Here is a 22877-nt window from a genome sequence, read left to right on the forward strand (position 1 = left end):
TGAGGCTCCTGGGTTGAACAGGTATTTGCAGGAGCACCTGCCTTGTTCCGGACCTACGAGTGAGGGACCCAGTGGGGACCAAAGCAGACAGCTCACTTTCCTCAGGGTCACTGTCTGTATGGGTGGAGGAACCTTAGTCAGAGTCACACTGTAAAAACACAGCTGTGGTCCGTCTGGGGCGCTCAGGTCACGATGTCGTGGTCTTGGGATCCAGCCCCATGTGGTGCTCCCTGCTCAGTGGGGAGTCTGCTTGTCCCTCTCCTTCTGTAACCCCCTGCCCCCCACTTGTCTGGGCAGGCATTCACTCTTGCTCGCTCTCAAGTAAATGACTTTTTTTTTTAAGATTTTATTTATTTATTTGGCAGACAGAGATCACAAGTAGGCAGAGAGGCAGGCAGAGAAGGGGGAAGCAGGCTTCCTGCTGAGCAGAGAGCCCAACTCGGGGCTCGATCCCAGGACCCTGAGACCATGACCCGAGCTGAAGGCAGAGGCTTAATCCACTGAGCCACCCAGGTGCCCCTCAAGTAAATGACTTCTTAACAAAAGACAGTAAGATAAAAACACAGCTGTAATAAAAACCACATGCCAGCGGTGGGCACCAGAGAGGCGGACTTGGGCTGGTTGCAGAGCGGCTGCTCCATGGCCTCTCTGTGGAAGTGACTTTTGCTGAGGTTGGGAGGTCAAGTCTGGAAGTCAACCATGCAGAGAGGGGAGAAGGGTGCTCCGCCCGGAACAGCCTGGGCAGGGACCTGGTGGTAGGAGGAGAGTGCGGGCGAGAGGGCGGTCGGAGAGATGAGTCATGGCGAGCCCAGCAGGCTGAGCTGAGGACTTTGGTCTCTACCTTGAGGGTGGCCGAGCGCCATACGAGGGCTTGGCGGACGACAGAGCTTAGGGTGGCCCACCTCAGCGGTCCCAGGGCTGGTCTGGCGGTGGGGGGGAGGTGCCAGGGTGTGGTCCAAGCCCTGCCCTTGAACCTATTGCCCTGCCCCCAGGTGCGCTCGCTGGAGGCACACATGTATCCGGAAAAGCTCAAGGTGATCGCCCAGCAGGTGCAGCTGCAGCAGCAACAGGAGCAGGTGCGGCTGCTGCACCAGGAGAAACTAGAGCGGGAGCAGCAGCACCTGCGGACCCAGGTGAGCAGGAGGCGTCTGGGAGGGGCTCTCACCTGAGTATCCGTGGCCCTGGGCTTCGGTGGGGTGACTCAGGGCCTAAGGTGACTGGTTCCCAGGTGCCCTGCAACATTAGGGCACTGAAGCCTTGTAGTGGCCTTTGGAGGCCTGAGCTCTTACTCTTCCGATTTTACTGATAGCAGAGTTGAGGCACAGAAAGTTTACATTGTATGCCCACTCGTGATCCTCAGGGACTTGGCCGTCTAAACCCAGTGTCTACACTCCTGACAACCAGTGTGTTTTTCTTTAAGATTTATTTACTTTTAAAAGATTTTTTATTTACTGATTTTAGAGAGAGCGAGTGAAAGGGAGCACGAGTGTGGGGAGGGGCAGAGGGAGAGAGACTCCGAAGCCGACTCCTTGCTGACCATGGAGCCTGACGTTGGGCTCGATTTCACGACCCTGAGATCGTGACCTAACCTAAAATTAAAGAGTCGGATGCTTAACCGACTGAGCCACCCAGGTGCCCCTCAGCCACGGGATTTATTAGATGTTGAAGTGCTTCCTTTGTGCTGGAGAGCGGGGTGAAGGGGGCACGGGATCTCGGATGGCTAGAAGTGTCTCTCTGAACCTCTTTCCTTCCTTTTTAAAATAAGAGAGGTGAAGCACAAACTGGCCGGCCCTCTGAGTGAAGGAGTTCAAGGGCTGGGGTGGCTGGCAGAGGCTCTCTCAGAGCAGATGGTTTTGAGGGCTGTCCTTTTGTGAGCGACAAAAGAGAAAAGAGACTGAGGGCCTCTGTCTTGCAGCTCCTGCCCCCTCCGGCCCCCACCCACCACCCCACAGTGATCGTGCCCGCGCCACCCCCTCCCTCCCACCACATCAATGTCGTCACCATGGGCCCCTCCTCGGTCATCAACTCTGTTTCCACGTCCCGGCAAAATCTGGACACCATTGTGCAGGTACCTGGGCTTGGGGACGGGTTCTCTTGTGGGAACAGGCCCTTTGTGTCCATCCCCGCGTCTCCCTTTCTGTGTCTGTGGTGGGAGGCGGCTCCAGAGAAGGTTTTGAGCAGAAAGGAGGGGGTGGGCAGCATGCCCTGGAAGACCCCGTTCCTTCCCTCTGTGGGATTTGCTGAGAGGGCTCTTTGCTCCCTGAGAGCCCTGGTGTCAGGCTTCTGCATCCAGCTCTTGGGTTGGTCTAGAGCTTCCTCTTAGCTCCATTTCCCAGGACCCGGGGCGGGGTGCAGGTGGCAGCGGCTGGGTGGGAGACAGGGAAGCCTCCAGCGTAGGAGAAAGAAAGGAGATGATTGGCTCTGTGGGTCAGGCCCAAGGTTTCTGCTGTGCCCACCTTCGCATGGTGCCCCTTGGGCAACCCAACAGAGTCACAAAGAAAGAAAGAACCAAACCAGAAAACCCCATCAACCCCTGCAACTGTAGTTGCACATAAACCCAGTAAATTGAATAATAAAGTTAATGACAGAGACCTTGCATGAGTGAACGGGCACTTTGAAATATATCCATGGGGGACGCTTGTGATTCTCCCGAGGAGTTTTTCAGCTTAGCAGAGGAGTTCCAAAGGTTGGGCGGGCCAGCCGCTGTCTTGCCAGGCTCACTTGTGGGCCTTTCTGGGGTGTGTGGGGGGGGCTGGGAGGGGATGGTGGCTGTCCGAGTGTCCCCAGCAGCCCTCATCACAGCCTGCCCCACCCCCCCGCCCCAGGCGATCCAGCACATCGAGGGCACCCAGGAAAGGCAGGAGCAGGAGGAGGAACAGCGGCGAGCGGTCATCGTGAAGCCAGCCCGCAGCTGCCCGGAGGCCCACGCCTCTGACACCGCCTCCGATTCGGAGGCCTCAGACAGCGACGCCATGGACCAGAGCCGGGAGGAGCCAGCAGGGAACGGGGGGCTTCCCTGACCACCCCCCAGCCCTCCTCTCCCTTCCTGGGGCTGGAGGGGGCCGGGGGGGGGGCAGCAACAGGGAGCGATGCAGGTGAACGAGTGAGGAATTTTTACAAAATTACGACGTCATTTGGGTCTCTTTTATGACCTCTTTTTCAATACTGTAAATCCACCTTTGAGTGAAGCCACCTGGCCTGAGGTCCCGGGGACTGGGGTGGCAGGAGCGCGTGGGAGCACCGGGACACCTGGGGCTGGGCCTCGCCCCGGCGGCTGGGGGAAGCTGACACAGCCTGGCCTCTCTCCGCCAAAAAGCATTTTTTCATTTCAACGTGTTTTTAAGAACAGGGAAAATCAAACAAAGCCCCAAGGTATTCTGCCCTCCCCAGAGCCAGCCTGAGACCGTCAGTTTTTGACTCTTTCCCTCCTCTTTGTTTTTTTTCCTTTCTCCTGTAAGCACTTACATGGGTTGGGGGTCTGGCTGGGTCGGGGCTCTCTGGGGGCCCGGGAGTCTACAGTGCTTCTCGGTTGGGGTTTGCTGCTGCCCTTCTCCCCTCCCCTCCCGGCCTCGGCTCAGCACGAGGATTTGCCACTCCCCATCACCACCCAGCCCCACCTCTCCCTCCGGATTTCCCATCTTCTACCCCAAAAATGTCTTTGTCTCTCTCTTTTTGTTTTGTTTGTTGTTGGTTCTTTTTGGTTTTGGTTTCGTTTATCTTTTTTGTTTCTTGTTTCTTGGTTTTGTTTTTTTTTTGTTTTGCTTTTTTGTTTTGAAAATTTTTTTTCTTACAATTTTGAGGTCTTTGTGTTCAAGGAGAAACTATTATATTTTGTTAAGAAAGTGGGGGGAAAAACCAAGAGGCCACCGTGCCTTTATAAAGAAACAAAATAAAGTTTGTACTTTGTTTTTTAGGTCCTGTGTCTTCTGGGTGTGTGTTGTCCTGAGGAGCTGGGGAAGGCTCCTGGAGTAGAGTATGGGGTGCTCTTGGGGCCCCCCGGAGGGGACTGGGTGTGCCTGAGTGTGATGACTTCCCTCAGCTTGTGTTGCAATGAGCAGTCAGGGTTCCAGACTCCAGGGTTCCCAGGATTACTCCCTCAATCGTGCAGAGACGGGAGATGGTGTTGGGGGTGGGAGGAGTGTCTCCCAACTCCTTGGTGGGAGGCAAGGAGAGAATGAGCCACCAAGAAACAGGTTCCTATGTCTTAGAGAAAAGACACAGGATGTTCAGGAGTCCTGGTTGTCCCTGGGCTTTGCCACTTCCTCATCTTGTGTAACCTCCCTGAACCTCAGTCTCCCCAGCTACAGAAGGGAAGGGAGTGTTACCTCCTGGTGTGGTGTTAAAGAGAGCAGGTCCTGGAGTCTGTCTGCTGGCAGCCAGTTCCTTCTTGGGGGAGCCCGTTGATCTCTGAGCCTCAGTTTCATCATCATCTGAAGCTGGAAGTCAGTGGGCAAGGGAAGTTTGCCTTATTGGGTAGGGTGGTGGACCTTAAAGTCTCTTAATCCTCTGTGCCCAGAGAGAGCTTTACAGACTGCTCCCCTTGGGGTGCCTGGGTGGTACAGTCGGTTGAGCAGTTGAGTGTCTGACTCTGTGTTTTGCCTCAGTTAGTAATCTCAGGGTCATGAGATCGAGCCTTGCATTGGGCTCTACGCACAGTGTGGCATCTGCTTAGGACTCTTTCTCCCTCTACCTGCCCCCCCCCCATGTGCTCTCTTCTCTCTCTCAAATAGGTAAATAAATTAAAAACAAAAAAACACCAAAAAACCCCTCAAGTGTTCCCCTTTTCCTGCTTTTTGTCATGTGTGCATTGTGACAGGTACATGGGCACTGAGGCCAGAGAGGAATAACCACTTCACATCTCACCCCACAGTGAATGCCTCTAGACACCAGCTTGTTGAATAGAAAGGGAGGCAGGAGCCTGAACTTTTTTTTAAAGAACTTTTAATGTTTCCTTTTTTTTTTTTTTTTTTTAAAGATTTTATTTATGTATTTGAGAGAGAGAGAGAAAATGAGAGAGAGAAATAGAGCATGAGAAGGGGAAGGGTCAGAGGGAGAAGCAGACTCCCCGCCGAGTAGGGAGCCCGATGCGGGACTCGATCCTAGGACTCCAGGATCATGACCTGAGCCGAAGGCAGTCGCCCAACCAACTGAGCCACTCAGGTGCCCCAAACTTTTAATGTTTTTAGGTGAAATTCACATAACTTAAAATTAAGTATTTTATTTTAAAGATTTTATCTATTTGACAGAGATCACAAGTAGGCAGAGAGGCAGGCAGAGAGAGGGGGAAGCAGGCTCCCCACCGAGCAGAGACCCTGATGTGGAGCTCCATCCCAGGACCCTGAGATCATGACCTGAGCTGAAGGCAGAGGCTTTAACCCACTGAGCCACCTAGGCGCCCCAAATTAAGTATTTTAAAGTGAACAATTCACTTTATAGTGAATGAATATAGTATATTCATTGTTGGGTAACCGACACCTCTATCCATTTCCAAAACCTTTCGATCACTTCTAAATGAACTCCTTACCTCCTTCAGTCTCTCCCCACTCCTCTCTCCCAGCCCTTGGCAACCACCAATCTGCTTTCTGTTGGAGTTTTTAAAGATGAATGTGTTCTAGAATTTTAAAAATGAAAGTGTGTAGCTTACTTTTGCTAAAAGTTACACTTTTTAGTTTTTGGTTCTATGAGTTTTAACAAATGTGTAAAGTTGTGTTAACTATCACTACAGTCCTCAGTCCTCATCCTCATTGTTCCCACTGTCCCTTTTTTATTTATTTATTTATTTATTTATTTATTTGACAGAGAGAGATCACAAGTAGGCAGAGAGGCAGGCAGAGAGAGAGAGAGGAGGAAGCAGGCTCCCTGCTGAGCAGAGAGCCCGATGCGGGACTCGATCCCAGGACCCTGAGATCATGACCTGAGCCGAAGGCAGCGGCTTAACCCACTGAGCCACCCAGGCGCCCATCCCACTGTCCCTTTGTAGTCCAGATCCTGGCAACCACACTGATCTGTTCTATAGTTTTGCCTTTTCCAAAAATGTCGTATAAATGGAATCATGCAATGTCTAGCCTCTTTAGCTAGCTTCTTTCACTTAGCGTTATAGCAAATTTTCCTTTTTTGGGTCTATACAGATGAATTTACTTAGTTACATTAAAAGGCGTGTCTGAGGGGAGGGGCTTACCTAGGATCTGGGTGGGGACGCCCCTTCCCAAGGACCGAGGAGCTACCCTTTCAAAAGAGCCAGGTGCAAAGCGCTTGGGACAGGTTCCATGCAGCTCCTCAATGCAGAGCTCCTTCCATGCAGAGCCTCAATAGAGGGCGCTGTGGGCCCAGTGCGCCAGGCCCGGCGAGGGCGGAGGCTCCGCCTCTTTCCGGTGCTCGCGGGACTGTTCAGTTCCTATAGGCCAGAAGAGGAACTTGGGGGCGGGGCCGGAAAGTCCCCCTCCTCCGACCCTCTGGCGCGCCCGGCGACAGTAGGCGGTCTCCGCAGCAGGCAGCGGAAGTCAAGGGCGCGGAGGCGGCCCCGCCCTTTCCCGGACACAGCCCCCACCATCCCGCCCCCTCGGTGCGCATGCTCCTTGGCGCCTCAGGCGGCCTTGAGCGCGCTCCCGCCAGCCTGCACTCTTGGCCCCGCCCCTGTCCCCGCCCCCCGCGGTCTCTCACGCACGCCTCGCACGCAAACGCCGCAAACGTGCGGCTTCCGCGTGTTCCCCGCGCGGAGGCGCTCGCCTACTTCCTCACGCGCCTGAGGGGGCAAAGGACGCGCCCAGGTGTCAGTGCCGTAGCCGGCACGATCCAGCGAGAGTCTTAGTGGAAGGAACAGAGCCACAGTGAAAGGAACAGGTGACGTTAATTTTAATGACATGTTTGATTTTTAAGCCACAGCATCCACAGTGTCATCTCAGAACAGGTGACGAATGTAAGAAACTATGAAGGAAATACCTCATTTTCTTCTTCCTCCCGCGTTTGGGAAGCTTGTCTGCCTTGGCCATGCCTATGTGGGGACAGCCACGAGTCCAGGGTCAGCAGCCACGCTCGGGGCAGCGACAGGGTCCAGGGTCAGCAGGAACAAGGCTGACAGTGACAGGGTCCAGGGTCAGGAGCCACGAGAGGGACAGTGACAGGGGTCTAGGGTCAGCAGCCACGAGAGGGACAGTGACAGGGGTCTAGGGTCAGCAGCCACGAGGGGGACAGTGACAGGGTGCAGGGTCAGCAGCCATGAGGGGGACAGTGACAGGGGTCTAGGGTTAGCAGCTACCTGTACAGTGGCCCCAGTCCAGATGACCACGCCACCTGGGGGCCAGGCCCAGTGGCCTGGAAGGCCATGGTGTCCTGCAGGCTTTGCGCAGGCTGGCCTGGGAGGAGGAATAAGTGGAGAAGATGTGGGAGTGGGATGGCATCCAAGGCTGCTGAGAAGCTTGGACTTTATTTTTCCTGAAGGGTTGGGGGCCTAGGAGGGACAGGATCAAGGCAATGTTCCCACAAAACCTCTTTACTGAGGTATCACATCATACACGCTCAGAAGAGGAGCATAGCTTAAGTGTTTAGCTCCATGAGTTTTCACAAACTCAATATACACCCGTGTACCCAGCACCCCACCAGGGCTTCAAGTGTTTTTTTTTTTTTTTAAAGATTTTATTTATTTATTTGATAGAGATCACAAGTAGGCAGAGCAGCAGGCAGAGAGAGGGGGAAGCAGACTCCCTGCTGAGCAAAGAGCCCAAGGCGGGGCTCGATCCCAGGACCCTAGGATCATGACCTGAGCCTAAAGGCAGAGGCTTTAACCCACTGAGCCACCCAGGCGCCCCAAGTGGTTTATTTTTTTTTAAAGCTTTACAAATTTTTGTGGAAACAACTAGGTGTCTAGGGAGGTACTGTGCACCCTTTACCCAGCCTCCCCAGTGTTACGGTCTTGCATACCTCAGGTCCAGACCAGAACCAGATCATTGTGCCCCGTGCAGCGCACCAGCCTTACTCAGTCACGTGTTACCAGTTTTATCTGCTTGCGTTTGGTATGGTTGTTGCTGGATCGTTTTACACCAGCCGAGTCAGAGTTGCTTTGCATCTTCACCGGCAGTCAGCATCATCAGACTATGCCTGCATCTCTTCAGCCTTTCTGGTGGGGGTGGAGTGAAATCTCACCACCATTTTCATTTCTGTCACCATGGACTAGTTTTGCCTATTTTAGATCATCCTACAAATTGTATAGTATTTATACTCTTACTGTCTGTCTTTCTGCCCAACACAATGTCTCTGAGTTGCATTTACAGTTTTCTGTGTATCAGCAGTTTATTCATTTTTTATGGCCAAGTATATTGCGTTGCATGAATACATACATCAGTGGATTTAGCCTTTCACCTAGCCATGGACGTTTGGGTTGCTTGTGACTTAAACAGCTATCATGAATATATTTTATTTTATTATTATTGTGTTTTTAAGTAGTCACCACATCCAGCATGGAGCCCAACATGGGGCTTAAACTCATGATCTGAGTTTAAGATCAAGAATAGAACACTTGGGGTGCCTGGGTGGCTCATTCGGTTAAGTGTCTGCCTCCGGCTTGGGTTGGATCCTGTCCTGGGAGGGTCTGGTCAGCGGGGAGTCTGTTTCTCCCTCTGCTGCTCCCCCTGCTTGTGGTCTCTCACCCTCTCTCTCTCTCTCTCTGTCTCAAATAAAGGAATAATTAAAAATATTTTTTAAAATGTAGGATGCTTAACTAAGCCACCCAGGTGCCCCTATCATGAATATATTTTAATAGATATTGTCACCCCAAATAAATTGTGCCAATTTCCCCTTCTACTGTCATGTGTGTGAAGTGGTAAAGTGGCAGCGGAGGAGAAAATACATCCTGAACACGTATCATTGACCCTCTTTGGGTTCTTGGGGTGGGGACTGGGCATTATTGGTTCCTGGTGGCCTCTGTTGGGCTATTTTAAGGGTGTCTGTGGGGATAAACCTCATGGAAATGTATGTCTGCTGATGTTCTCAGGGATCATTAAGTTACACTGTGTCCTTCTTATGAAGAAGATCCTTGGAAGAAATTCCTGTGGAGTCTCAGTATCAGAAGTCATTTCATTTCTCCCAAGCAGTTGGTTTGTTCTTATTTTAAGGACACTGTGAATTGGCGAGTGATCAAGTTACACACATGTGAGGGCCTTACGTATGCAGTGCCATTCGTGTTTGTGTCAGCCTTACAAATGGCTCCTTTTTGTGTGCCGGCCTTGGTGTGGTTTTCTTGTACTCTAACTTTCAGTTCTTGCTTGCTTGTTAAACTTTATGAGTAATCGGGAGCCGTCTTCATGCTTTTCTGGCACAGGGTGGGTTCTCATAAATAAATGCCACATATGCCACTATTTGGGGCATCTTTGGCAGGGGAGGAGTCGGCCCCGCTCTGCGACATTTGAAGGGTTGTCTGGTGGAGGTGGGAGCCTTCCTGCGGCCTCAGCCTCCTTAGCAGTTGATGAGCTGGCTTTAGAATGGCTTCGGACAAGTATGTAAAGCACAGGGAAATCCTCTAGCTGTCTTTGGAGCTGGCTGGCCTGGCCATCCTTCACCTCAGACCTTGTCGGCTCTGGCTTCATCCTGTCCCACCCGAGCCCTTCCAATTGTCCCTTCTTTATCTAGTTGCCTCTGTGCTTTCCTGGATGGCACTGTACTGTGGCATTTGCCTTTATCATTCTCTCTGAAGTTCTGCTTGCCCTCTCTTGGCCCTGCAGGTCCTGGGCTAGGCGTAGAGCCAGTACCACCCCGTGTCCTGGTCCCCTCTCTTCTGTGGCCCCGCTGAGTTGCAAGTTTCTGGTGTTGATGGACAGGAGCGCATGCTGACCAAGAGGAGGGTAGGACTGTGGGGTGCAGGGCCTCCATGCGGCAGCTGTAGAAAGGAATGTCCTCCCTAAACCCACTGTCCCCCCCACCACACCCCTGGTGTTGAAAAGGAGCGAGGAGTGACAGCTGCAGAGTTTCCTGAATTAGGGGGCCTAAGTCACAGACTCCCCACCCTACCCCCAGGGTGCAGCCTGTTCTGGTGGACAGCCTCTGGATCCAGTTAAAGAGGAAGCAGGAACATGACTAGAGAAGGCTCCACGTGCTGCATGGGTATCAGAAATGAGCTCGTCTGTCTCCCATTGCCTTCCTCCCTGTGGTAGATAAAGAGGATGGTCGGAAAACTCGAAGAGAGAATTGATGAAAATCAATTTTTTTGCTACCCTATGGGGAGGAGGAGGTGTTGGTGGGGTTGGGCAGGCACTGGGGGTTGGTGGGGGGCTGCTGCTTTGTGATCAGGGGAGAGGCCTTCTCATTCTCTGGGGGATCCGGGAGGGATCCTGTGGCAAGATGAGGCGGCAGGTGGGCATGTGACCCTGGAGCACGTTGGCCTCATGTGGGAGGCCCTCCAGGTGCCCCAGAATTTCATTTTTTTTTTTTTAAAGATTTTATTTATTTACTTGACAGAGAAAGATCACAAGTAGACAGAGAGGCAGGCAGAGAGAGAGAGGGAAGCAGGCTCCCTGCTGAGCAGAGAGCCCGATGCGGGACTCGATCCCAGGACCCTGAGATCATGACCTGAGCCGAAGGCAGTGGCTTAACCCACTGAGCCACCCAGGCGCCCAGAATTTCATTTTTTATAGCTAAATAATATCCCATTGTATGGATAGGCCACACTTGGTTCCTCCGCTCATCTTCTATTGGGCACGTGGATTGTTTCCATCTTCTGGCTCTTGTTTATTGTGCTGCTATGAATATGTCTGTGCAGGGACCTGTTTGAGCCCTGATGGGGTATTTTTTTTTTTTTTCTTTTAGAGATTTACTTATTGGGGCCCCTGAGTAGCTCAGTTGGTTAAGCATCTACCTTTAACTCGGGTCATGATCCCAGGGTCATGGGATTGAGCCCCGTGTCAGGCTCCCTGCTCAGCGAGGAGCCTGCTTCTCTCTCACCCTCTGCCGCTCCCCCTGCTTCTGTTCCCTCTATATCTCTCAAATAAATAAATAACATCTTTCAAAAAAAATTTATTTGTTTATTTTAGAGAGAATATGGGGGGAGGGACAGAGGGAAAGAGAGAGGGAGAATCCTATGCAGACTCTCCACTGAGCGCAGAGTCCCATGCAGGGCTCCATCCCACAACCCTGAGATCATGACCTGAGTGGAAACTAAGAGTCAGACGCTCAACTAATTGAGCCACCCAGGAATCCACCCCAAAACAACTCTTTTAAAAAAGATTTTATTTATTTATTTGACAGACAGAGATCACAAGTAGGCAGAGAGGCAGCCAGAGAAAGAGGAGGAAGCAGGCTCCCCGCAGAGCAGAGTGCCTGATGCGGGCCTCTATCCCAGGACCCTGGGATCATGACCTGAGCCGAAGGCAGAGGCTTTAACCCACTGAGCCACCCAGGTGCCCCCACCCCAAAACAACTTTTTTAATGCTTTTTTTTTTTTTTTTTTTAGATTTTATTTATTTATTTGACAGAGAGAGATCACAGTAGGAGAGAGGAAGGGAAGAGATCACAGAGAGAGAGGAAGGGAAGCAGGCCCCCTGCTGAGCAGAGAGCCCGATGTGGGACTCGATCCCAGGACCCTGAGATCATGACCTGAGCCGAAGGCAGCGGCTTAACCCACTGAGCCACCCAGGCGCCCCCCAAAACAACTTTTAAAAGAAGAATCGAAGTTGGGGGATTCACATTACATGATTTCAAGACTGATTAGGAAATCACAGTGGAAGGACACAGACCAACAGAAAGAATACAGTTCAGAAGTAGCTTTACACACATACGGTTAATTGATTTTTAATAAAAGTTGCAAAGGCAGTTTGAGTGGAAGGACAGTGTCTTCAACAAATGCTGCTGGTACAACTGCATATCCACATGTAGAAATCTAAACTTTGATTTATACCTTGCAACATATTAAAAATTACACAAAATGGATCATAGATCTAAGTGTAAAACCTAAAATTATTACACTGCTAGGAGAAAATAGGAAAACATCTTGGGCGTCTTGGGTTAGGTGAAGAGTTCTTTGGATTTGATAAAAATTATGAACTTGTGCTCTTTGAAAGACACTATAGTACATGAACACAAGCCACCGATGGTGAGAATATTTACAAATTACATATCTGAGGAAGGGCTTGTATTCAGTGTATATAAAAAAACTATCAACACTGAAAAGGAAACAACCCTTTTAAAAAGTAGGTGAAAGAGTTGAACAAGCGCTTCACCAAAGACATGAAAGAAGTGGGCAACCAATACACACATGGAAATGTGCTTAATATCCCTAGCCATCAGGAAAACACAGACTGAAGCTACAATACGATACCACAACATGTCTACAAGGATTGGCAGGGATGTGGAGGGACTGGTGGCGGGAATGTAAAATGGCACCATCATCTTAGAAAAAAATTAAGCAGGGGCGCCTGGGTAGCTCAGTGGGTTAAAGCCTCTGGCTTTGGCTCGGTCATGATCCCAGGGTCTTGGGATCGAGGCCCGCATCAGGCTCTCTGCTCAGCATGGAGCCTATTCCACCACCACCCCGGCCTGTCTCTCTGCCTACTTGTCATCTCTGTCTATGTGATCTTGTGATCTTCCCTATGAGAAGGGAAAGTGAACGTGTAGAAGTTGCATCATGTACGAATGTTCACAGCAGCTTGTTTGGTAGTTGCCCAAACTTGGAGACAACCCAAATGTCTCTCAAGAGGAGAATGAATAGCAAATTGTAGTCAGCCCATACAGTGGAATACTGTTGGAAAAAAAAAAAAGAAGAAATTGAACTATCAATACGTAACTGCAGTGGCAATTGGTCTCAAAATAATTATGGTGAGTGAAAGAAACCAGTTAACACCGTCGATAAGATTCAATTTGTTTTCAGATCTAGGAAGTGCAAAACAAGGTGTAGGGACAGAAAGCAGCTCCCTGGTGGTCGGTGGGGAAGGGGGTGGTTGGAGGGAACTAGGAAGGGACATGAGGAAAATTTGGGAGTGAGGAATCAGTTCGTTATTTTAATCGTGTTTCTACATGTACATCAAAATGTATCAGATGTGAATAGTGTTCTGTACTGCATGTGGATTATACTTCAGTAAGGCTGTGTTCAATGTAAAGCCCACAGAAGAATGGCCAATTGACTTCAGCCCCTTTCCTCAATGGCCAGCTGCTACCCTCACAGTGACGCCTTCCCCCCAGCCCGACCAACCAGTGTCTGCTGTCACTCAGCTTCACAGAACTGGTTCTTAGGGGCCTTCACATGCTCTTGGGAAAATTACATCAAATAGCATATTGCAGATATGATGGAAGGTTCTGGAGACCCCTGTTACTGGAAATGGATCTCTGTCCATTGGCTTACATCACAGCAGGGTACACATCTCCTAGGTCCCCCTTTTTCGGTCCTGTCAGCATTCTATATCTAGCCACTAACCTCAGAGGTCAGATGTTGCAGGTTTCTTTTAACCGGCCATTGTGGCTTCACCTTCCTGACCTTTGGGGAGAGGCCAAGACCTCAGTTGGTGGCTATCACATAGGCTCCTTTGTTCACAAAACTGAGGTATACTGAAGGTCACTGACTTGTCCAAGACTTAAGAACAAGTTAGCTCAGATACTGCAAAGACTTGAGTTCCCAGCCCCCAGACCTAACCCAAGGGATGCTCCACGTTTTCTCTACCACCCCTCCCCTGTGACCTGTGTCACATGACCCCAAGGCTGCTGGGGGGAGAGAATCTGGCCTGGGCAGTGCCTTCCGGGGCCTGGCAGCTGGCAGGGCAGTGGCAGAGCGAGCCTCCGTGCAGCCTGTCAGGGTCTGCTCTGCTTCCCCATCACGTCCACCCAGTTGCCCTAGTGACTGTGTGACCCTTCTCCTCCACCCTGCGCCGCCACCAGCCCTATAAATAGAGGCGAGGAGCAGCTGGGCTCTCTTGGCAGTCACCATGAGGACGCTGGTCCTGCTCTGCTGCTTTGTGGCCTCGCTCCTGCTCCCAGGACAAACAGGTATGACCCTCACTCCTGTCAGCCAGTCCAGACGGTGACCCCCATGTACCCCGAGGTTTTATGTTTACCGTGGGGGGTGAAGGGACGAGAGAGGCTTGAGTGATAGATGGGGGATGAGGCCTCTGGGATTCCTGGGGTTGATGGCAAACCTTTACTCCTGGCTGGTTTCACCATCGTCTCCATTCCCTTTTCCCTGGGTCCCCGGAAGAAACTGGGTATAGAGACCCCAAGTGCAGTCGGGGGCTTGTGGGGAGGCCAGAGGAAGTGGGAGCCGTGAACTGAGCAATGCAGGTGTGAGGCCTGAGCCAAGGGCTGGGAGCCAGAGGGTAGGTCTGGCCAGTTGATGGTGGGGAAGAAGACCCCAAAAGTTAAGACTAGAGGACTCCCCTAGATGAACAGAAGAGCCCAGTCCTGGAGCTGGAGGGGATCTGGAGGTCTGAGTCATGTTGACCCTCCCACCTGGTGGAGATTAGGCAAGGGGCTGGCTTTGCATGATTGAGGACTGGGTGCATCGGACAGAATTGGGGGTTGTCTGGGGACCGGTGGGAAAGAGGAGTGGTCAGTTTGGTACGGGATTGAAGATGGAGTTGGGGCTTGGGTACGGAGTTCAGGAGAGGAGCAGGATACTCCAGAGTATCCCTGACCTAGGCTGGGGGCTTTACTGGAAGAGGACTGGGGGACTGTGCGAATGGTTTTTCCTTTGGGATCTGAGCGCTTTGTGTGTGAGGGGGAGGCTCGGGTTACAGCATGGAGGTTATTTATAGGCATGGAGGGGACACCAGAGGGTTTGCCACCTCTCTCTTCCTGAGACTCTTGGGGCTGGGTCCCCCTTGGGGATGCTTCAGGGGTGATCTGGGGTGCCCGCAGGAATCTGGGTCTCCCGCTTTGCCTTGCTCTGAGTTGGCAGTCCTCAGACGTACAGGGGACCATGGGGTCCAGAGCTGCAGCCTCTCCAACTTTTGAGGTTCTGTTTGTTGAGGTCCCAGCCCCCATCGCTCAAGCAGGTGGCAGGCAGAAGCAGACGATGTTCCCTTTGGCGAGTTAGGGACCGAGGTGGGGGGCTCTGGCCTTGCATGTGCCGCTGGGCCCTGCCCTTGGCTGCCCTTGAGTTAATTTGGGCCTTGCAGGGCTGCTGTGGCTGGAGTGGTGAGGATTCCAAAGGGCTGTCAGGTGGCTAAGTATGGAAACAGCAGTGTAATTGGATCCTGAGCCCCAAGCCACTGCTATCCGCTCCCCTTCATAGCCCCTGCCCTGCTCCGCCCAGCCCCAGCTGCCACCTCGCCTGCTTCCACACAGCAGGCTCAGGGACTTCTAGCCTTTTAGGGACATCCTTCATCTTTTATCCCAACGAGGGAACTGGACATCTGAAATGTTTTATGGGCCTCGTGGGAGGATCTTGCCATGGATCATGGGGAGAAGAGGCAGGCAGGCACTTTGTGCGAAGATCCTGTCTGCACACGCTCTTTGCTTCCTGGACTCTGCAGTGTGGCCCTGGCCTGGCTTCCAGGGGGACCTTGCTCACCACATGCAGGGTTCCTTCTCGCCTCACTCCCACTCGTCACTTGCGCTGTGGGTTCTTCCATGGGGATTGATTTTATCACTGCTCCAGTTGTAGGTTACCCTGAAGGATTTTCTTTCCTGCACCTGCTGGGAGGTTCCAACCATAAGTGTGCCTTCTCCCTGCCCGTATAATGACAGTCCTTCCTACTGGTTGATTTCCCCCTAGAATTGTGCCACTAAGTAAATGCCACCTTGCCTAAAGGCAGCAGCTCTGCTCCTGAACTTCCCACCCTACCCACCCCCTCTTCCCACCCTACCCACCCCCTCTTCCCACCCTACCCCTCTCTGCATGGCTTCCTTTTTTTCCTGCTTCCTGGGACTGGAGCCACCCTTCCTTCTTTGTCCCCATGTTGCTTCTGTGGTCTTCTGGATCCTGGCAGCTTCTTCTTGTTCCCAAGCAAGGGACCAAGGGCTTCTCCTGATGCTAGGTACAGCTGGAGCTGCCAGATCCCAATCACTAGGCACCTCCCGGGTCTCCACCACCTCCTGATCCATGGCCCCCAGACATTTGTGACCACTGGGGTTCTCGTCTTTGTCTTGGGGACTTGGCCTGGTGACAGGCCTGCTCAAGGACAGGGGGAAAGCAGCCTTGAGTTGGTTTACTCTGTCCCCTCATTGTCAAAGTAAGAGCGAAAGCCAGAGGAATGAGAGATGCACACAAGGTTGGGCAGTGAATTATGGACAGGCATGTGCAGCCCAGGGCCATCTCCCCTAACCCTGGAGTTCCTGTCTTCCCCTCAGTGTCTCTCTCTGATGGCCGCCTAACTCCCTCTGCCTTCGGAGAGGCCACCTGTGAGGACCTTTCTTCCGGATGCTGTTGATCCTTTGACTCCTCTGAGAGTGGGGTGGGGTGGGGTGAGGAGTGGCCGGTGCTGAGAAGGCATTTGGGTTCCTGCCGTTGGTGTTTGTTAGGCTGGATTTGGGACGTCTTTGGTTCCTGCTGTCTCCTTGGTGTGGAGAGTGGGGCAGATAGGGATTCTAAGTCTGTTTATCCTTCTCCAGCCCAGCCCTGGTCTGCAGACTTGCACCCTGCTGTCCCAGTGGTGAGAAGCTGGTGCACACTGGGGCTGACCTGCCCCTCCATGACTGATGAGGGTCTGTCCGGAACCCCTTTGTGGCCTCTCCTAGCCTGCCCCAGTCTGGTTATCTCCAGAAAGGTCTGTGTTTGTGTTCCCTCAACAGGGCAGCTCAGCTGCATGACCCACCATGGGGAGGGCTACCGAGAGCAGGTCATGAGCTCAGGGGCCTTAGGGACAGTGCAGAAGCCTTTGGAGCCCCTTCAGAAGCTGTGTCTCCAGCAGTTTTCCTGACTCTGGCTCAGTGTGGCTGGGGGAGCCCATAGGGAGCATCTGGTCTGCCACTTCCCACATCGAGTCTGCAACGCATTCACTGGGATTTGCCCATGGATGTGCCACCTTGCTTAGTGGCCCATGGAACTAGAGTGGGAAATGCTGGTTTTGTCCCATGTCTGGGTGTGACAGTGAAAGTCAAATAGCTAGTTCAAGGCAGGGCCAGGCTCGATTCAGGTCTCCTTGCTCCCACAGGAGGAGGTCAGATGAGGCCAGCTATATCCCTCTGGCCGTTTGGTGCTCATTTAGGTGTGGTGGGCTGGGAAGGAGCCTAATCACTAGAGGCACAGGAGGAAAGTGGCTCTTCCTCTTTGGCAGGGTCCCAGGGCCAAGGGCAGGGTCTAGGTGCTGTGCCTCCTGGCCTGGAACAAAGGTGTGGTCAGTACAGTTGGCTGGGGTAGGGTCTGCTACTGTGGGATGTTGGGCTTAGCTCTCTCCTGGACACCTTCCCTGCTCCAAATCCAAATCCAGACCCACTTGTGGCCCAAACCCTTGTATTTAAATATTGCCTGAGTGCAAAGCCTTTCATTCAAACACCTTTCCACATCTCACCATGTATTAATCATCCCAGATTTATGGCGTACCTCCTGTTGTTTAGGTGTGGTACCGGGGGTATCCAGACGGGCGTTGTGTCCTTGGCATGCTTGCCTCCAGTTTGGGAGATAGGGCGTCTCCCACCTCGTACCTGCACGAACACAAGCAGGACACATGTGAGCGTGGGGACAGAGGTAAAGGTAGAGTGACGTGGGGTGGAAGCGCCTGGGGAGATTAGTTTTGACTGAGTAGATCAGGAAATGTTTTATAGGTGATGGGGTATTTGAAATGGGCCTTAAAGAAAGTAGTATTCAGACGTGGAATAATGGAAGGAAGAGAATTCCACGTAAGGTGCAGGCTGAGTGAACTCGCTGTCAGGAAATGTTGTGGCTCTGACGAGAACTGGACAGGGAAAAGTGTACGCAGAGTGAAGTGGGATCGTGGGAAAGCTTCTTGGAAGCCTGGGTCGGGCTAGCTGTGAAGAACCTTGCGTGCTTAGCCTCTGAGGGGGCTTTGTGCTGTGGGCGGTGGGCGACCACCAAAGGCTTGGGAAGCATCCCTCCAGCAGGTGTTTATGGGGAGTGGAGGGCGAGGGAGGCTTGGAGGACCCTGTTGGAAATGCAGGTTGGAGGGCGTGAACTCCATGAGGGAGTGGAGGTGGAGAGGAGGGCAGACCCAGCAGATCGCTGGGGTGGAAATTTACTGGTCTCCTGCCAGAGGGAGCCTTCATGGGTCTGGCGTTAGTCACTGGAGGCGTGCTCTTGCCAGAGAGAGAGAGAGAGAGAAAAGAACAGATATTAAAAGTTCATTTGGGTCATTACCAATTTGGAGTGCCAAGGGGCATCTAGATGGAGATACGGGATATTGGAGGAGTGAAGGTCAGGTCTGGAAGTCCAGAGATGAGATCCAGTCGGGTGAAGATGAGACTGTGAGGTCATGAAGGAAGCTCTTGCAGGGAGAGAAGAAGGGATTCAGGGATGGTCACCGGACAGTGCCAGATTGGGACAGTGGGAAGAGGAAGATGAGTGGATTTCAGGAAGAGGGGAAGTGACCTGGGAAGAGATGGTGACCTGGAGGCCAAGGGAAGGGCACATTCTAGAAGGGTGGTTGAAGGGATGGAATGCCACAGAGATACGGAGGAAGAGGAGGTGTTGGTTTTGATATCTCCAAGGTTGCTGGCAGAGCTCGGGGGCCTTATGTGCATCTAGGGAGGGCACGGAAGTGACACATTTGGGCAGGGATAGAGGACATGTAGGAGTACATGGCTAGGGGTTTGCAGAGGTAGCAAATTGCTTTCTCAACACTAGAAAGATTAAGTGTGTTTATGGGCCGATGGTGAGGGTCCTAAGAGAGAGAAGGACTGACGGACACACAAGGTGGAGAGGAAGTGGCCAGGGTGTCAGACGTGGGGTGAGTGGGGCAGATCTTAGGGGACACATACCATGGCATCATGGGGGCCTCAGAGGGACATTGTACTTCCAAGGCAAACTCAGGAGCTGGGGTGCCAGCCAGAGAGCTCAGCTAGGGGGTGGGGTTCGCAGGCCTCCCTAGGATTGCTGCAGAGGGCCTGGAGGGCCATGGGGTGGGGTAGGAGGGAAGGAACCAGACTGTGAGATGGAAGGGGAGACTGGTTGCCCCACATTTCCTGGAATGGAACAGCAGGGCCAAGACTAGAGCCTGGTCTCAGATGCTGGAGAAAAAGCAGGCAGAGCCCAGAGATTGAGTCAACGATGAGCCAGCTGTTGTTGGCCCCTTGTAACCTTGTCCCCTTGAGCCAGTGCAAAGTCCACCCCCAAACTCCACCACCTAAGGTGTCCCCTGGGCCTGCAACAGGGACAGCTCTGTGTCTGGATTCCATCAGGATCAGTGACTTCGTGGGAGCTGGCTTGGAGGTTTGCAGTGAGTTCCCAGGATGACGCCTGGGTTCTCATTCTTCTTGTGCAACAGAGACAGGCCCAGGCTCAGGTTCCCTCTGGGGTGTTTTCCTGGCTGGGAAGACTTTGCCACGCCCGTCAGCAGGGCTCATTTTGGGATCAGGGAAGTCCTGTTTGCTTTAGTTTCAGCCGCATCCCTCTCCAGCCCTGAAGGTGGTTTTGTTCCGAGTCAAGGTCCCAGGTAGGGACCTGTCCATGCTTGTCACTTCCTCATCCTCCCTCACAGAGGGCTCCTGAGCAGCCTTTCCTGAGTGGCCTGGTCTCAGGATTGGGGGCTTGGGCAGCAGAACTGGTTCCTGCCTCTGAAAGGGTGGAGCTGTTAGGAGGTCAGCCATTCATACCCCCAGCCATACCCTACAACGGTCTCCTCTCCAGGGCTCTCAAGCTCCTGCCTATCTATGCAGAGAGGAGGCTGCCCAACGTTGCTCTGGGGTGGGTGTGCCCAGAGGCTGGATTCTGAAGGCCAGGAGACTATGGTGCCTTCAGGCAGCTCCTGCCTGCTGCCTCCATAGGAGCCTGTCTTCCCTGGGACCATGTCATCAGAGCCACATGAAAACATAGTCACTGCTGCTCCTTCCATTCCAAATCCTGGGCCCCAGAAGGATTTCAGGTGGAACACTGGCCTAGCTGAGGGTGGCTCCCCAGCTTCATTGCAAAGCTGTTACGCAATGAGAAAAGGCTTTTCTTCTTCCCTGCTTGTCTTTTACAACCTCAACAAGCACTGACCCTCTTGTTCTCTGTCCACTCCGAGTGCTACAGGGCACCCAGTGGGTGTGGGCTGTGTGGCTAGCCTCGGGGAGAAGGAGGGCCCAGTGTAGAGTCCTGGAGAAAGGGGAGATGAGGCCCTCCCTGGGGCGCGCATCCTGGGTTGGGAACAGAATGAATTTACGGTTAGAGGTGAGAGGCAGAGTGTGTGGTCAGCAAGTGATGTAAGAATGCAGCTAGCTTATGTCCCAGCAGTCACACTCCTGGGCATTCACTGGGAGAATACAAATGCACTAATTCAAAGGGGTACATGCTCCCTGATGTTCACAGCAGCATTATCTGCAGTAACCAAGGTATGGAAGCAGCCCACATGTCCGTCGACAGGTGAATTCATAAAGTAGTGTGTGTATATATAGGAATATTCTTCAGCCATAAAAAAGAATGAAATCTTGCCATTTGCAATGACATGGATGGAGCTAGGGAGTATAATGCTAACAAAATAGGTCAGCCAGAGGAAAACAGGTATCATATGATTTCACTCATATGTGGCATTTAAAAAAAACAGAACAAATGAGCAAAGGGAAAAAATAAGAGAGAGACAAAGCAAGAGCAGACTCTTAACGCTACAGAATAAACCGATGATGACGGGAGGGAAGCAGTTTGTGTGTGGGGGATGCTGAAGCAGGTGACGGGGATGAAGGAGCGCACCTGTCGTGATGAGCACGGGTAACGAGTGCAAGTGTAGGGTCACTGGATTGTGTACGGGGAAGGAACAGAACACCATGTTAACTAAGTGCCATTAAAAGAACGAAAGAGATGTGGGGGACACAGTGGCAACCGAGAGGAGGAACACGTGGAAGAGACACAGGAAAGGGGTGCCAATAGGGGCCCTCCTCTGAAAAGCGAGCTTTCCAGCCCAAGGCCCTGGCCAGCCGCACTGTCCAGACAGGAACGGCCTTGTGTCTGCCCCCAGGAGCTGACTTCTATTTGGGGCTATGACATGCACAGTGAGAAAATTGAACTAACCTCCCCCTCCCCCAGTGGTTCTGGTTGGAGTTCAGAGAAGGGCTGGAAGGTCCGCCTCATGGAGGGACAGGGCTTCAGCTTCCCTGGGAGGAAGGGGACACTCAGCGTCAGTGCCAGTGCCGAGAGGAGAGGGGCTGTGTGTTTGTTGAACTTGCTCCCCTCTGCGTCAGCAGTGCCTAGCATGGCACTTGGTTTGCTTGGTTCGTTCAAAGCGCTAAACAGTGTCCAATAAAAGAGCAGACGATTTGTACGGGCAGAGGAGGAAGGCGATCAGAACCTGGAGTGGGGACTCTCAAAGCATTGCATTGGCAGGGGCAGGAGGAGCCCAGCTCTGGCTCTGCTGTGGGGCTCCTGTTGGGGGAGATCAGACCACCTTGGTGGGTGAAGGGTCTGGAATGCTGAGCCAGGTGGCTCTCCCTGGGCCCTCGGCATACTCTAGCCCCTCCTCTTCTCCCTCCCAGATATTTTTGGGTCCATCCAGAGCAGGGAGTGCATTCTGAGCTCAAACAGGTGCAGACAAAGTCTGGCCTGGAGTTCTGGGCCTGCAGGAAGTGGGTTGTGTTGGGAACTCAGACCAGAATGAGGCCAGGGAAGAGCCCTGGTGTTTGGGAGCCCCCTCGCCACTCCCTCCCCTTACGAGCTCACTGCCAAAACTGTGGCCCCTGGTCCTCTTCCAAGTGGCCATTCGGTTAGGACCTTGGCCAGCCTTGTTGTCCCCCACAGAATTTTCCCAAATGGCAATAGGTATAAATTTGATGAAGCCATTGCCATAGAAACTATGTCTCTGAGTGCACCTGGTCCTCCAGGGGCCTACTCTGTGCACCTATGCCCACCAGAGGGGCTTCTGGCCACTTGTGGGTCTCTTGTTTTTTCCTGCATTTCCTCCTATCCTTTATGTCAGCTGGTAGAAGAACACTTATTTCTCTGGTTTATCCCAGGAAGTCAGGACACCAGGAAGGGGTCTGGAAAGATTAGAGAAGCCCTTGCCATGGCCTGGGGAGCCCATCCTAGCCTCAGGAATGAGCCTGGGTACAGGTCGTGAGAGGGATAGAAGCCCAGGGGCAAATCCACCTTTCTCCTGACTTTTCCTGCCTCATTTCCTTCCTGAATTGATAGTTAGGCCAGCAGCCTCTTCACCTGGAGCCCTGTCACCCGAGGCTACCCACCCAGGTTGCAGAGCAGGCCGCCTGGGGCGAGGGGAGGGGGGCACGGTGAGCTCTAAGGGACCAGAGTGCTGGGCAAGCACAGGCTTTGCACAAACCCTCCACCAAGTCCCTTTCCATTTTGCACCTGTTTTTTTGCCCATAAAATGGGATAATAATACTTGCCCTATTTACAGCGTGGCATTGTTCTGTGACTAAATTTTAAACATGGCTATCGGATGCTTAACGTGTTTTTTGATATCAGATACTTTTTCAGGTTGAAAGGACCGTGGCAGTAATTATAGGCTGTCCCTGCTATTCCTTTGGCTTGACATCTGCCACCGGTTTCCTCAAATATCATGAAACCTGAACAATCAAGGGAATCCGTCCACATCTCTGCCCCTCCTTAGGGCTGTTAATATCCTTCGGATTCTCTGTCCTCAAAGAGCTTATGAACTAGGAGGGGTGAGAGTCCCCGCTCATGACAGGAGTAGGGAACCATATAATCAGGGGCTAAAAATAAGTAGCCTGACTGTGCAGAGAAGGGGAGCAGGTGGGTCAGGACCTGGGGTCACGGGGCTGGTGGAAGCACCACCGCTTAGTGGGAGAGGGGTTGGGAAGATCTTATAGGGCCAGGCTTCAGTGCTATTCCTGTGTTATTTTTCCGG

At 52.6% G+C, this 22877-nt stretch overlaps 2 protein-coding genes and 1 long non-coding RNA gene across 14 annotated transcripts in view; 2 read left to right on the forward strand and 1 right to left on the reverse strand.

The window, feature by feature from the left end:
- The window catches only part of TFAP4 (transcription factor AP-4), a 33769-nt gene extending 29897 nt beyond the window's left edge, over positions 1-3872 (forward strand). For 4 of the 11 annotated variants that reach the window (XM_032327707.1, XM_032327708.1, XM_032327709.1 and 1 more), the window contains 3 exons: positions 993-1133; positions 1916-2068; positions 2826-3869. In XM_032327707.1, coding sequence (XP_032183598.1) covers positions 993-1133; positions 1916-2068; positions 2826-3020 — 489 coding nt within the window. In that variant the 3' untranslated portion in view covers positions 3021-3869. Of the gene's footprint in view, positions 1-992; positions 1134-1915; positions 2069-2825 lie in introns of all 11 variants that reach the window. The other 7 variants (XM_032327711.1, XM_032327712.1, XM_032327705.1 and 4 more) reach the window with 3 other exon arrangements.
- Positions 3873-4017: 145 nt separating this feature from the next.
- Positions 4018-6500, reverse strand: LOC116580896. Its single transcript, XR_004281831.1, has 3 exons — positions 6179-6500; positions 4326-4436; positions 4018-4203 (listed from the first exon to the last, which is right to left on the reverse strand). It is a non-coding gene; the product is annotated as an uncharacterized LOC116580896 (long non-coding RNA).
- Positions 6501-6674: 174 nt separating this feature from the next.
- SRL (sarcalumenin) overlaps positions 6675-22877 on the forward strand; it is a 45116-nt gene continuing 28913 nt past the window's right edge. Inside the window, exon 1 of one of the 2 annotated variants that reach the window (XM_032328243.1) lies at positions 6675-6840. Coding sequence is in view for 1 of the 2 variants with exons in the window: in XM_032328242.1 (XP_032184133.1) it covers positions 13899-13959 (61 nt within the window). In the remaining variant the exon portion in view is untranslated. Of the gene's footprint in view, positions 6841-13702; positions 13960-22877 lie in introns of those variants that run through there. The other variant, XM_032328242.1, reaches the window with a different exon arrangement.

The sequence above is a fragment of the Mustela erminea genome, chromosome 20 (assembly GCF_009829155.1).
Source record: "Mustela erminea isolate mMusErm1 chromosome 20, mMusErm1.Pri, whole genome shotgun sequence".
Taxonomy (NCBI): domain Eukaryota; kingdom Metazoa; phylum Chordata; class Mammalia; order Carnivora; family Mustelidae; genus Mustela; species Mustela erminea.